Source organism: Pleurodeles waltl, chromosome 4_2 (genome assembly GCF_031143425.1).
Source record: "Pleurodeles waltl isolate 20211129_DDA chromosome 4_2, aPleWal1.hap1.20221129, whole genome shotgun sequence".
Taxonomy (NCBI): Eukaryota; Metazoa; Chordata; class Amphibia; order Caudata; family Salamandridae; genus Pleurodeles; species Pleurodeles waltl.
The window spans coordinates 808,469,097-808,485,376 of NC_090443.1; the positions used below are offsets into that span (position 1 = coordinate 808,469,097).

General features: G+C 40.3%; 1 protein-coding gene across 1 annotated transcript in view; it reads left to right on the forward strand.

The window, feature by feature from the left end:
* C4_2H1orf141 (chromosome 4_2 C1orf141 homolog) overlaps positions 1–16,280 on the forward strand; it is a 171,705-nt gene that overhangs the window by 21,032 nt on the left and 134,393 nt on the right. Inside the window, exon 2 of the mRNA XM_069232472.1 lies at positions 9,812–9,898. Coding sequence (XP_069088573.1) covers positions 9,824–9,898 — 75 coding nt within the window. The 5' untranslated portion in view covers positions 9,812–9,823. The remainder of the gene's footprint in view (positions 1–9,811; positions 9,899–16,280) is intronic.

The window sequence follows — 16,280 nt, forward strand, 5'->3', positions numbered from 1 at the left end:
GAGGTACTGGAGATATGAATTTTTAAATATTTTAGTAAGAATAGCGCCAAGAAACACAAATTGCCAGTGTTATTTAATGGTGATGGTAGACAGGGACCTCTACTGAATTTGAGGCTGGTTCCGAGGGAACGTGGGTCAGATACACCAACCATGTTCATCCTGGTCAAAGATTTTACCTTCCGATGATTGAGATATTGGAGGAGGGGTTACTCCGTCACAACGGTGACGGATATCTTGTCTGCTGCAATCTGACTTCCATAGGATATTATGGGATTTAGGTTTTGGCGGATAGGATATCCATAACATAACAACCTGTACAATTGCTAATCTCTAGCTAGCTAATGCAAATTAACCTCCAGGAACTTCAGGCACGGCAAGGATAACATTCTAAAATGTACCTTTCCTTAATAGTTATTAAAAATCTGAGTTCACCATTAAATTGTAAGTTAATAACTATTAAAATAGTTGTTTACTTTTCTAACTAGTCCCCTAGCTGAGATACAATACTAGAATTTGAATATGTACTCTGGTTTCTACATATGACAAGTACGCCTGCTACAGTGAAAAATATCTTTTGGGTACTAATCAATATAAGGATATGCTATCATTAAATTTCCACATGCCCATTTTTAAATACCAACCATCTTGCCTTGTGGACTACATCACTACATAGGAATAACGTTTTAAAATTTAAAAGGGAGGTTTTTCCCTGTGAAAGTTGTTAATTTTGACAGGTTGAATTGCCTTTTTTACATTACTACAAACAGGCTACACTGGTAGGCCTGAAGCCATGTTTACACTGCCATTGTAATAGATGGTACAATAGGTGCTGCAGTCCACAAGTCACATTTAACTTATAGGCCCTGAGTACATTTATAGAACCATTTTCTTATACTTGTAGTACAATATGTTCCGTATACTATTAACGTATAGAAAAGTTATGTATACCAATTAGGAGTATGCCAATTTCATCATGTTGAAAGGAGGAGTATAGGCACCTTACCACTGGCTAGCAGAGTTCTAAAACCAGCAAAGATTTAGGGTCCATCAAAAGGCAAAATACCTTGGGTATCACGCAGAAAAGGCACATTTCCTTTTCCCATTGTTTATGACTAGATTCATTTGAACCCACTTGCAGCTGATCAAATGAAATGTCTACTAAGGTATGCTGTGTTTGCTTCTGAAGAACAAAAATGTGGAGTGTCTGGTTGAGTTGCAGCTCCTGCTGAGCCATTTTGAATGGGGGAGTTGCAACACACTTTCCAAAGCTTATATGACTTGCTATGAGAGGTATGAAAGGAAGGAGTAAACTGGCTCATTAATTTAAAATAAATGTAGGATGTTCTGTGAGTTTGAAAAGGGCAAGCAGCATCACCCTCATTATAGTAGTACAAGTCATCCAGTACTAGTTGAGAAAGGGTAATCTTCAGCACCATTAGAGTAGATGTGCAGGCAGTACTTTGGTAACATGGACAAGTAGAGCTACAGCACCTAACGATGAGGGTACAGATAGTGATTATAATTTATAATAGTACATGACAAGCATAGATGCAAAGCAGATGGGTGGCTATGTTAGGCTAAGTTATGTTAGTATCTGTGTAGTGCGCATTTCACCCTGCATGGTATCCAGATGCTAGAAACATGAGGCCATGCCAGTTTTGACAGGATCATAATGGAAAAGCTAGGTTTTTATTTTCTTGCAAGTGTGCATGGGGAGGTCGTTCCAGGCTTTAGGAACTAGGTACGAGAAAGAGAACTTGCTTGCTCTTCAGATGTGGGTGACACGGTTTCTGGTCAGGGTGTGCCAACTGATACAGCTACTAAGGTATGTGGGGTATAGATTGTGTAGGGCTTTGTATGTGTGTATGAGCAGCTTGAAGAGTGTGTTTTTGTGAATGGGGCCCAGTGGAAGTCTTTGAGATGTCTGGAGATCTGCATGCGGGTTGGGAGTTGACTGTGAGTCTGGCTGCTGTATTGTGCATTAACTGAAGTCTCTTGGTGAGCTTAGCGGTGATGCTGACATAGGGTGTGATGCTGCAATCAAGGTTCCTGGATATAAGAGTGTAAAAATCAACAGATATTTAATGTCTTATGTGCCGTGCCCCAGGAACTTGATAGTTCAGGATGTATTGCCACTCACCCCTCATTCAATGTTGTATAATATTGGCGGAACTGGGTAGCCCCCCATAGCCATTGCTATGAAATTGTACACATCTCAGTATCCTTAAGCACCTGCACCATGAATTGCCAGAACACCCAGACAAATGCTTTTTCTGCATCTGGTGCTACTGCAATTGCTGGTTTTGCTTCCTGTTTTGCTTTTTTGACTAGGTGGACCACTCTCCTCATATTGGTCTGTATCTGCCAGTGTTTTATAAATCCTGACTGGCTGGGGTGTATGAGACATGGAAGTATATTCTCTAGACGTTGTGTCAATATCTTCATTTTAATTTTCACATAAATGTCCAGGAGCTGTATGTTACGAAGGGCCTCAGGGGCGCAGCAGGCATGTGCACCCAGTTTGTGCACCCCCAGGGCACTTTGGTATAACTTAAAAGGGCCGCAGGTGCTTGTGCAGCCCTTTCTGTAATACAGATAGTGCTGGTGCACATATAGCACCAGCAGTATCACCAGAGGGTGTTCCCTCTTTTGCATGGTGGGCATGGTCCCATACAAATGAGGGAATCTCTTTGCTTCTGTGCCAGCGCCATATTATAGATGCAGGCGCAGAGGCAAAGAAGCTGTCATGAAGCACACTGAATGTGCCCCTCCTAAATGGTGGAGCACTGTCAGTGAGCCCCCTGATGGCAGCCCTCTGGAGGGGAGAAAAGGGGTCCTAGGAATGCACCAGACATCCCCTTGTAAGCAGATACACTCACTGTACCTGCCTGTAAGGGGATCTCTGATCCCACTTACAATTGCAGGCAGGTTGCTTCCTGCATAATGAAACACGGAGCAGCTGCTTCAAAGCTGCACCATTTTTCACTTGAATGCGCTGCCCCAGTTTGCAGCTGCCCGGAGATCAGCGCATTCAATGTAATAGGACACACTTTCTCTGTTTGCACCAAGCACACCTGTTTTAAGGTGCACCATGGCACACACAGAGAAAGTGCAGACTATGTGCAATAGGTCTCCAGAAGTACTACAGGTGTATTAGATGAGCACTTCTCAGGGATCTTCCATCGCTTATGTATTAAAGATATAAGCCACTGTGGGAGTCACTCCCTCTAAGGCGAATTAATTATAAAGTCTTCCTAAAACAGGAATTAGTAGTCCTGTGAAAGCATTATCGATATCAGCCACCCCCACCCCATCAAGTGTCCATCCAGGTATAGTGTCTTATTAATTTTTAAAGAGGTGATGGGTGCTTTGTTTTCCACCTATGAGGGGGGGGGGGGTCGCCAAGTCAATTGCCTGTTCAGGAGCAATCTCTGTGATGTGGTATGCCTTCAAATATTATGCCTGTCAGGACTAAGTGCGTCAGCACCTTACTTCCCTCTGAGTAGTAGTAGGGTTTTAACCTCCGTAGTGATAGCTCTACTTTGTATCTTATGTGCAGCTGACCCTTTAGTGAGATGACCTCTCTTAGAAGGCGATGCGATGGGGACACCCTGTAATTTATTTCAGCAGCTTTAATGTCCTCTTCTCATTTTACTCTATATTGACACATCAGTTTTTTTTAAGTTGGGCTACTTTGCTGTTACAGGCTCCCCTTAGGACCACTTTAAATTAAATCCACACAGAGGGGACAAATGATGGAGGACTTTGCTCTAGTGAAACAGCAACTAGAAAGAACAATCTCACTTGAAAAGAGAGATCAGGGACATGCCAAACTCCCACGCCACTGTAAATTAGGGAAGAGGAAAAGTTCAAATAAATGATTTATTCACACCTAAAGTGGAATATGTCCTATCTTGATTGACGTGGTGACACTGGCTTTCTATGATGATAGGGACTTTTGTTTTGCCCACCAGATTCATACCATTTACATCTCTTCTGTGTGTTTTTGGAAACTGTATCAGTCAAAGTATACATAACTTAGCTGCAGGGAAGTAATTTCTGGCAGGTGTAAGGAAGCTGAGGCTGATGGAGGAGGGCAAGTAGTTACTAGGTGGTGAGATCACCATGGATGAGACTTCCAAGGCAGTTAATGACATGCCATACAGCAAATAACCGAGAGACAATTGACTCCCATGTGAATTTTACGGAATCAATAAGGCCCATTTTGTTACACATAAAGTCGTTAAAGATGCAAAGACCGTAGGATCACTCCATGGCTCTATACCAACCCCACAGCACAACTTAATTGTGGAAGATTCTTATCTGCACCATTTAATGATGTCATCAGGGGGGGGCCCTCTGACGACTTTGGAAACTCTCTCAGCCAGTATTCGACAGAACAGTAGCATAGGAAGCATGAGCGCAGCCGGTTGCTCCAAACTGCTACTCTATTGCAGATGACATATGTTTTGCTCTGAATAACCTTGGGAATATTGGGAAGAGTGAGGTTTTACCATTGTCGAGAGAAGCCACATATGTTGCAGTGAAAGACCATGGTTTTTGTAGGCTCCCAAGCAATCTTAAATATTTTGATGCACTAGTAAATGGAGGACTGAGAATTATGCTGTATATATCTACTGGGAATGATTCCCCCTATTTATTCCAAAACAAGCATGTATGGCACTAGACAATCAGGCCCTTTCTGCAGGCAGGAAAAACCCTAAGGCTTGAACCAACTGAACTGCAATGTAGCGACTCTCTCCACCGTCTTGAGCTCTTCGTCTGTTAAAATTGGAACTGTTCTGCTTAGTACATCGGCTATCACAATTGGTCCTGTGATACTCCTTCCCATCACTCTGGGTCGAGATTAAAAGACTATAACTGAGAAACACCAAGTCAAGGGTAATAATTAATGGAGGAGTTCACCGGCCCATTCAGATTGAAGAAGGGCCCTCAACAGGGCTTCTCACAGTCTCCACTTCTCTTAGCATTGAACTATTAGCCAATCACATAAGAGAGAATGAAGAGATATTTGGCCTGCGCTTTGCAAGACTATTATTCTCTTCCCTGACAATGCGCTTCTGGCCTTGGCAGAGCTGGTAAGGCCTCTTCCCAGATTACTGACCTACCTAGGTCTCTCCCCAGATTACAGACCTACCTGGTATTAAGTCTGAGGCCCACTGGCTTCAGACGTAATACCTACAAGTTGGAGATCTAGAACCTGCCTCTCTCACAGCAAGAAGTAGATGGAATTAAAGAGCAGACCTACTTTCAGTGGCCCTTGAAATGCATTATATATCTTGGGATAAAGGTAAACTTGGAGGGATTTAATTTATATAAAGCTAATCTTACTCCTCGTTTAACAGAGACTCAGAAGGATCTCAGACGATGGGCAAATTTAGTAAAATCATGGCTAGGTAGAATTGATGTTATTAGAATGAATATTCTTCCCAGATTGTGATGTCTCTTAAGCTTTTTTTTTTTAAAAACCTTTTACCAATCCTATTAGCATAATCCTGAAATACATCTGGGCAGGTGGGAGACTGAGACTAGTTTACAAAATACATGCTTTATTACTTGCGATGCAATTAGGCAAGGAATGAACATTGATGTTACATTATTATGTATGCTGGGTATCTGATTATGTTGCTTGCTTTAAAACTCAAAAAATTACTTTGGTTAAAAAATATCACCCCCAATTTTATTTCTCAACTAATCATCAACTGAAAATCATCAAACAAAAAAAACAAAAAATCTTATTGTCACAATCATTTTGTTGTAAAATTGAATAATGCAAGGCAATTTCAGAATTATGGAATACAAGAGCCTGTCCTATCTTTTTAAGTGCGGAGTCCCCACAGTCCCCCACTCACACTTGTAAACTTATAATTTAAATGTAGTTTTGTGAATACTGAAAAAACGTAAACTTAAATGTGTATGTTTACCTTTGTGAATTAGGCCCTGTAACTAGCACTACTGCAGTACTACTTCACACGGCGTATGTTGGTAACGTGCACCTTGTTAAAAAAAACTACAATTCAAATAGCTTTAAATAAATTAACATAAAACAGTCCGATTTCATGTTTTTTTTTTTAAACACAGTTTACAGACTCCGTGCTATGTAAATAACTTTGTAAAAAGGGGCAGCTCCTCCGCAATGGTAGAAGAGTGTCATCCCCCTGGCCTAAGAGCCGGGAGATGAAAAATGGAAGGATAGTTCTACTATTGCTTTATTTTTCATCTGCTGGCTCTCCCAGCAGCAATGGGAGGGGCGGGGCTGAGTCACAGGAGGTGGAAGGAGGGAGCAGTACTGAGTGCACCTAAGTGCGCATGTGTTTTTGGCCTTGTGTCTCAGGCCAGCCAAACACACATGCAAACTTAGGTTTCTCCAGCACAGCTGTGTTTAACTGCCGGGGCTAGAGAAACTGCACAAACCCCAGGGCTGTGTCTGAGCGGCAGTCCGAGCCTCTCAGACCAATCCTGGATCTGCTTTCATGCTACGTTTAGCATTAAAGCAATGCCAGGATTGCTGGAGTGAATACTGGTACACCTAAAGAGGAATGATGCGCGAGGCAGAAGAAGGCAGTGGCGAGAATGAAAAGGTAAGTGTTTTTTAATTTTTTTTTTATTTTGTTCTCCCCCCCCCCCGCCTTCCCCTTCCCATTGACATTTTAAGAGGTCTCTGCTATGTGTAAAGCAAAATAAACTCACTTTTCAATATGTGGTGTGCCCTTTGTTGGGATACAACATCTCAACCCGACTAAGTGAGTCTTGGCACAGGATACTGTGGGTTTACAGGCAGCAGTAATCAATTTTCACAGGGTAACTTAGTTTTTTCCTCGAAAAACTTTTAAAAAAGATGTGTACATTTTTGCCCATTCTCACACAACACCTCACACTGCATACCCTTTCCTTGTGAGAGTTGCTGTTTACTTCTCTCTGCTTTTCTCCAAATAGTTTGAAATTTTGTACATCTCTAACTCACGCCTAGCGCTGTGCTAGCTTAGTGGTCTTGGTGGCCAACCAACGCTAAAACAGACTCTGATTTTGAGTTTGCTGAATGAGAGCAATGAGCTTGTAGTTGATTAGTTGATTCTTGAATAATGTGGACACAACTTAACAGTTATTTGTTTATGTCCTGGGCTGCTGAATGACTTCCTGGGCACCTCTGATTTCCCCTTACCCCAGAGCACTTCAGAAAGAATGACAAAACCCATCTCTTTTGTATTTTGCTTCTACTCAAGGTTTGACGCCCCTCTCCCCTGGACCACTGTCTACTTCCAGTAGCACTCAACAAAGTACACTCACTCCATGTTCTAATAACCTGCACAAATGCATTCTATACTCCCACATTTGTAACATTACAGCCCTTGGAGACAGAAAAACTGCAGTATGATGTGCTGTATGAAAAAGTATTTCTTAATTTAAATATGTTCAATACATACAAACCCAGGCGCCTCATATTACTGGTTTCTTTAACTTTGATTTCGAATGCATTGTGCATGATGAGTTGCAGCATGAACATCAACTTGCAGTGAATGGCAAATGTAATCAAAATATATTTTTACCATAAATTCTCTACATCCACATGCAGAATTTTGAGTGGGGCATTTAGTGACTTTTATTTGGGTGAAGTAATAAAACGACATTTCAGATAATTGTTTCACATGAGTTTAGTAGTCAACTGTGGTGTTTTCGTCCTAATGTTGAATTCCTTTAATTAAGTATTGGTTATGCAGAATCCACATTTCTAGTTTCAAGACAAAGTGAAAGAAATTCCAAACTGTTGTCCCATTGAACTATCCTCATGGAACCTTTCACACAGATTGCTTTGATAATCATAGAAAGAAAGGTAAATGGTTGCTAGGTAGCTTGGAGGGTGAAGTTCATTAAAATGATTTCTAAGGAGTTACCTAGAGAGAAGACTGACTTTTTTTATATCGCTCAAGAATCTTCCATTCTGTGGCATCCGGCTCTGCAATAATAAAAAATAAACAGTTGTCCAAAAACACATCAGTCCTAGTCTCATTTAGATTAAGAATATCTGCTGCAAGACTCAGTTGTTCTGTGTTTCCTGAATTTAAGAATGCATGAAAAAGAAGATTTTGGAGATATAACCCTGGATTTAGTGTTCCAAGTGGTATTTTCTGTGGTGTGAGGGGAAATGCCAGAGGTGTCAAGATTGTGTAATGTTGTGAAAGATAACTGGAAACCTTTCTTTCCTGGTTCTCATTTTAAGGAAGAAGAGCCCATCTGAATGCTTTGAGGGAAATGGTCAATTGATCTGTTAACATCAAGTACTGCAAAAGTGGTACCTTGTATGCTACAATCTAGATCTGGGCAAGGTAGTTGAGCTGACATTTATATTTAGGACATCTCAGACTCCATTAAATTTGGAAAAGGTTGGCTTACTGATCTCTAATATATTTTGGTCCTCTTCGTTGATGGTTCCTTCACTGAGTGAAATGTTAACCACTTTTGGACTTGTGTCCAAAGGGAACCTCATATTGGGGTTGGTTTTAGCACAGTCACCATTGATAACTTTTCCATATGTAATTCCAGATTGTATCTTTGAACCAAGTTTGTAGTTATGTATGGGATTCATGTTGACTAGAAGTTTTCATTTAAGCAAATGAAGGTGAAGTTTCCACCAGCAACTTGTGAATGGTTATTAAAATTTACTACACACTTGAAGTATGACAAAGTCTTGTTTGCTAGTAATGACCATAGCGGCTCTACATAGAATCTGCAGTGAGATTAAAATATGTATAAATAACATTAGGCCTGATGTACAAAAGGCCAGGTAGCAATGAAGTTGATGTTTCTTCACACGGACTAGATTACAATCTGGTCTTCATAATGTTCTAATCAGTCACATCGCAAAATGTGAATTTGCAGGTCACAGATCCAGGAGTGGTACTAGGACCCCATCCAAATGCCTGAAATTGATGGTATAGAGGTTTGCCAGGGATAGCATACCTCCACCTGTGCTTTCAAATTCCCTGCATGTACATTTTATTTTTAAAAACCGCCCATGTCTCATACGCAACAAACACTGTTTCAAAAATTATTTTAATCCAAGGGCGGCATTGGGAGGAGCCTGAAGTTGTCCCCGGTACTACTATCTGTTCCCCCACCATTAACCTTCCCCATTAGAGCATCCACAATGATTCCCAAAGGGGACGCTGTTTAACAGTGAGAACGACCCGTACCACCCCAACTCAAGGGTCAATAACAGATCAATAGTTTGTGACTGCAGTTGTGGTTGTAAAATATTGATACATATCTTTGCAACTCACAAAGAGGAGGAGGGCACTTCATTCACTCCTCTCCTCTTTGCAGTTTGAAAGAGGTCGCAAAAGTTACTTTGTGCGTTGGAAAGGCTTTTCTGAATCACATGGTGATCTGAAACTTAATAATTTTATTTTAGAAAGCTTATACACGTTTTGGGGGAATTTGATAATGCATGTACATTTAATAACAACTGTATGTTCCTTTCATGGCAGTTTGGGAGGTTTTCCCTTTGTGTGATGCTCTGGGCATTTCAGATCAAATACATATGGGTAGTTAACTGGATATGCCCCCTGTATTTGGTGTCAATTCGGGGATGTTGTAGACACAATTATCTTACTTTTTACTTATATTGCAAAGTTAGTATCAAATATATGATCTTCCCAGTAATTGAAACACTGTAAATCGAAAGACTCCTGTATTCCCAAAGGAAAATAAAGTGAAAACTATGTGCTTCAACAACGGATTTTTTATTTAGATATTAAAAAAAAAAAAATTAACCTATATTTTGTTTTAATAGGAAACAGTTAAAATGACACAGAGATTGCTTGCAGAATTTGCAGTTTTTGACAAGTACTCACAATCGATATTGACTAAACATTCACAGGTTGGTAGCATCTTAGATCTGGTAAAAATCTATTGAATTTGATATGTAAAAATTTGTTTAAAAAAATATATATATATATATATATGTGCTGTTGCAGATTTTTCTTTAAAGTTACAGTGTGTTAACCCGTTCTTTCTTCCTCTCTAAATCATCAGCATATTTTAGGATTTCAATATCTTCTTTGAATGTGTCGGCGCAGAGGTAGGAAGGATGCATAGTGTATGTCCCTCTATGAGCAGAAAGCTAGCGTTTAAGACGGACGCAGTTCATGAACCACTTGATTAAAGGCAAGAAGGACTATATGACCCCTGAGGCCACAGAACTCTCATGAGAATTACTGAAGGTAGCAGCCCTCTTGAAACATACAATATAAGCTCCTCGTAGTCCGTAGCATCCTTGCAAAGCAATTGTGATAGTTATTAAAGCCATGATATTTTGTTGGAATCATGTTGTCTATTCTTCCATAAAGTTCATTAAAACATCTTTGAGCCGGAGAAGTATCTTGCAAGTAATACACTTGCACTAGGCGACACCCTTAGGTATTACAAAGTCTGTAACACTTGCTTGTTTCAGAAGAGTCATCCATTAGGAGTGCAAATGCATTTCACTTGTTTGTTTCACCAATAGTTATTCATAACATTATTAACTCTGTTGCAGAACACAAGGAATGACCTTGTGGGTTATGAACTATTTGTAAACTTCAATGGAAGTGTTATAGCACAGACGTATTGTGGTATGCTATGATGACATCAAACAAATAGTGAAATCATATGACCTTGATAGAACTGCACATGCACTACTATGGAATGTTTTTCATGTTACAGTTAGCCATTTGTAACCTTGAATTGTAAACCAAGTATGAAAAGTTATTTACTAATACTTAACATAGCTCTCATGAGCAAACAATCTGTCTGTAAACCTGATTGCTATGCAATTATGTGCGTAGCAGACAAAACTGAATTCCAATACACAGGCAACAATGGGTGGTTGTGGGCTCCAAATGTATACGCAAAAGTGATGAATGGTATGCATAAAATCATTTCAGCCACGAGTAATTACTTGGGCAGCATCCCAAGCCGTCGTTCTTTAGCACACCGTGCCTCCTCAGCGATATGCAAATCAGTCTTGACCCTGCTCCAGTGGGAGCAGGCCAGGCCTGGTCCTCCTTGAACCTGAATATAAGCAACCCATGACCCTTCTCACCCTAGTTAGAGCTCATCAGCCACGGTGAAAATGGTCTTGGGTTGCTTGTTTTCCAGTTCGGAGAGGTCTTGGCTCAGCAGTTTAGGATGGACTGTTTCTATTAGAGCAGGATAATCTGCTTTGAATATGGCTGGGTCTCATCTGAGGTGGCATGGTGGCTAAAAGAAGAAGGGTAAGAATGCTACCCAAGCGATTGCATGCATCTTCCCATTACCTTATGTGTGCTTGACATAGGCTTTTAATACCATTATGCTCATGGAGATATGTATTGTTGATTTCTGCTCTCTTCTTTGTGAGCACACCAGTGAATTGGTTAACTGAGTATAATATTTTGCTTATGTGAACCTCTGAAGTTCGAATTCTATCTCCTATCTGATCTGAAAAGCTAATGTAACTTTGTTCTGACTTAACCCTCATATTGCAATGACCTCTGCCTTATGATGTAATCTGGTGCCAATGTACTAATGTTCGTTGTATACAATGTATATTTTTCGCACACCAGCTAGTTTGAAGCTTCACCTTTATTTTACATAGTGACAGGTGTACTAATCAGGACAGGAGGGAGTAGCCTGTTTTTGATTCTGTGCAAATGCCTTCAAAGGCAGCCGGTAAGGGATGGGGTGGAAGCCTGTAAGGGACAGTAGTTCTCCATCCCATTGCTTGATTCACTGATTGGCAACATGTTTAGTAGCCCCTATCTCTGAAAGCAACACTGCTTCTTTCAAAAATATGTTTTAAGCAACACATGTTTCTTAGACAGGTGCTGCTTGTGATATAAATGTAGTCATTCAGTAAATGGCACTGGGGAAACAGGGTGCAGTCACAAGGTGCTGACAACCACCACTGATAAAAGGAAGGTTATGCCGAGGGAAAGCTTGCACTTCATGAATTTTTTACCTCCCTAGTTTTGGTCTCTGTAACAGTTGTTTGGGACCACAGTTGCAGCCATGATACATTGCATGTCAACTTGCAAAAGAGAGGGGATGTCCATTACACATACTTGTGATTTTGTGAATCATAGGTTTGCAACAGCAAAATAGTTCTGTACATCTGGCCCCAGAGAAGTTAACGAAACTAGATTTTTCTTGTGTTGTGTTTTCACTTTATTACTTAATAGATGTGTTTGTTTAAGAGTATTGTTCTCACATAGCATGCACTGTTTTGCTTTATGATATAGCATGTCATCTCTCACTGTGTCTGCATGTAGGGGGAATGGCAAACAAGGATTTCAGTAGTAAGATTCAGTTACTGTGGACGACCTAACTGACCGGACTCAGCACCACATGGGTGCTTGTGTTCTTGCAATAAACACAGTTTTCTTCTACAAAATCTGTCTCTGGGCATCTTGCTACATCTGGTGACAGGAATCCCGTTCATCATCACCCACTGACGCCCCGCATCATCTTCTAATTGGTAGGATTGATATATTTTCCTGACCCTTGCGCGGTCGCCCTTTAAAGCTGTGAAAGATACAGAGTCTCTATGGGTGCAGTGTATTTTTTCCACCTGAGAAACATTGGGCATTTGTTGCGGACTCCCATTTAAGCCTTGCTTTTGCCTGCATTGCTGCAGCTGTTTCTCGAGCTTCTCGTTCTCTCTGCTGCCACCTCTCTTCTACGGCCCACTGTGGCATGACACACTTTGGACCGCTTTTCTCAAGCTGATGCTCAAGAGCTTCGCATGCCCTCCGGTGCCAAGTCACTTCTACAGCGGCGTGATGCAGTGTGTGGAGGCCATCTTGTATTGGGCCTAATCTCCGATTTCACGTTCTACTTCAGCCATTTCCTCATCTAAACTAAGGCATACAATGCTCATTATATATCCATGTGCCTCTCTTTCAACAGATAATCTTTCTGAACACTGCCTCTCATCATCCCTGTGGTCCAAGGTATTTGGTAATTCAGAAAACCTATTTACTTACTTTGTGGTATTTTGGCAACAAGTCACCAAATTACACAGCTGCCCCCATTTTTGGCACGACCAGGTAAACCAGCTGTGAAATGGTCACAGTGGCTTAGACTTTTTGAAAATCACTTGGTGGCAATAGACGGTTGCAATTACACCCCAGAGCACAAATTTGCACTGTTATTTGGAAGTTTAAGTCAGACTGAGCAGCAAATATATGATAACTGGTCCCCTCAGGAAATGCATGCTGGAATGTATATATAGAGGCCGTTAGAAATATTGTGCAAAAAAATTTCAGAGAAATCCAGCATTGTGCTCGAAAGACACAGCTTCTTCAAATGCAAACAATCCACTGAGAAAGGAGTAGAGGAGTACATTTTTACATTTATGATTTTAGCGACAACGTGTAATTTCATACGAAATGTAAACAAATACATTTGTCTTCAATTGTTCGTCCAGGAAAATCCAGGAGAGACTGAGCTGTCACAGTTCTACTCTCTTGGAGGTCATTTACCTTGCAAAGAGTATAGAACGTGCTCTAATTTCTTTAAAAAATACTTAATGCGGATTCATCTTTCAACATTGTGTACCCTGAAGGCGATCAATATACGGAGTCTGTGTGTTGTGAATACCAAGGGAAAAGCACTCAGAAATGAGAACAAAAAAGCTTTAAGTACATGTTATAGGTGTGTGTCCAAAAAACACTTTAGCAATTCCACAGGATGCCCAGCTATTGGTAAACGCTGCCTGTTATGCATGAAAATGGGCCATTTTCAAATTGCTTGCAGGAGTGGCAAAACCCCTGTGAAAATAGTTACTGTGGATGTAGAGGTTGAGTCTTGTACTGAGTCACTCAATAATGTAGTATGTACTTTCAGAATGTAATTCAGTGTGTATACCAGTTAAAGGCCCGACCTGTGAAGCTTACATTGATGATATTCTTTTACAGGGTATAGCTGACTCTGGGTCTCCAATCACTGTACTGAGGGATACTACTTTTTATGGAAAATTGAACAGACCATTTAATCTCTCTAATTTCAATCCAAAAGCTTCTGAAGAGAAAGAGATTGAGATGCTGGGGTATTTTACCAGCAAGGTGAGCTGTCTTGGAAGAGAACCAAATACTAAGGTGTACGTGGCCATAAAAAGGAAAGACATCATAGAGTGGAAAGAACTTGCGATAAAGGGTTGATATTTAGTACCTGGTTCAAAAGACCCAATGTTGGTTGGAGAATCACCTTCAGACTGTGTGGTTTGGAGAAATCCATTAGCAATTTTTTTTGCTGAATTTAAGGATTTGTTACGTGAACAGGTTGGAACAGTGAAAGGTATGGAACACTGTATCAGATTAAAAGCCCTAGCACAACCTGTTGAACACAAAGCAAATCCCATTCCATTAAGTGTCAGAGATGAGTTGAAAGTTACTGTACAAAATCTGTGCTCTCAGCGTATCATTGAACCTTGTGATTTATCTTTGTGGGGTGTGTCAATAGTTGTAACATGCAAAAGGTCAGGGGATATCAGACTGTGTGCTGATTTAGGAACCCTTACTTTCAACATTCTAGTGGATTGCCATCCCTTACCCAAAATTCATTAACTGCTGGACAATTGGTGTGGAGTTAAGTGGTTCTCCATTATAGACTTAAAATCAGCATATCACCAGGTGGTATTGTCCATAATATCCCAAGAGTTGACAACTCCCGTTAATGCCATTTAGTACGTATAAATACCTTAGATTACGGTTCAGTTTAGTGTCCGCTGCTAGTGTATTTGAAAAACCTATAGTTGGTAAGCCTGCACTCCCTTGAGATTGCCAGGATTATATTCTGGTCTATGCGGATAGTCTAGAGGAACACAACCAATTCCTGAGAACGGTGTTTGTTTTTGTGTCAGGGTTCGTTTGATTGGTTCTCAGGAGCAGTGCCCTCATGAGGCCCACCTTCCGGCAGCTCCGACTCTTATTTATTTATATATTATATATTTTTTTTATATATATATATATAATATATAAGTGTATCAGAATGGCCAGATGAGGGGAAGGGAATTTAGGGAGAGTACTGCTGGGAGGGAGACCTGAAAGCACAATATAATAATTAAAATCCTGTCCTCTCTCAGTAAATATAATATCAAGGTTCAAAACATAGTCGCTAATACCTGCGAATACTGTGACCTTCTTTTGTCTTAGGGTTGATTAGAATACACTTTATAATACTTGAAAGCTCTCAATATTTGTTTTACCTTGAATTCTTCGTTAAATACTCTCAAACCACCAACAAACCATAGGAATTCGTTAGATTTACTTTCTTCTCGTATTTATTATTATTTCTCCTTTTTGTTTTACTTTCGGTTTCACTTCTGGCGTTATGTGAAGATCATGAACATTATAATAATCATTGACGTTGCCTTTAATGTTTTAATACTTGGGAAAAGTTCACTTGCGGTTTTGTTTCCTGTTTTAGGTGAACATCATTAAAAGTATGACAATCGTCGGTAAATAAATATTGTTCATTACAACATTGATTTAATTGGTTTAACACTTGAAAAAAGTTAATTTTCTATATCGTTTCTCGCTTTATGAGAACATCGTGAAATTAATAAAATCACCAATATAATCAATATTGTTCGTTACGACATTGATTTCACTGGTTTAACACTTTACAAAAGTTCACAGGGTGATTCTCCGTAGAAACTGGCTTCTGTTGAAGATATTGAAGGATTTAAAAGCTGTAAATCTATAGATCTGCAAAATGCGGATCTGCTATGTCAGTGTGTTTCTGGGATAAAACCAGGAAAAACAGTGAAGAAGACAGAGAGATGTTAAACAGCAGTTTCAGCAGTGTGGTATTACTTGCATTACACATTTGGAGAAAAATTGGAGTCCCTGGAGAACACAGCTTGAACTACTTGACGTGGCTTGAATGGAGATGCCCTCCAAATGACAATGAAGGCATGCCTGATCTTGTTTTTCAAGAGTACGTGCTGTGCTCCATTCATCATGTTAGGTTGAAGTGATTAAGGTCACCGGGCTCCTCACAGAGATCCAGCTTGGTAAAGATCCAGGCCCTAGTTCACTGGTGAGTCAGTTAAGGCCAAGCACAAAGACATTTATAGCTAAAGTGTCAATCTCCACTTCTCTGGTGTGAGGGTGCAAGCTTTCCCAGACCTGAAAAAGGTGATAATGCTGAGGAGGCAGGAAATTCAGGACATAAAAAAACAGAGTTCCTAAGGAACAGCTTTGAAGCCTTGATGGACTTCTGAGAGACAGGGGGTAGAA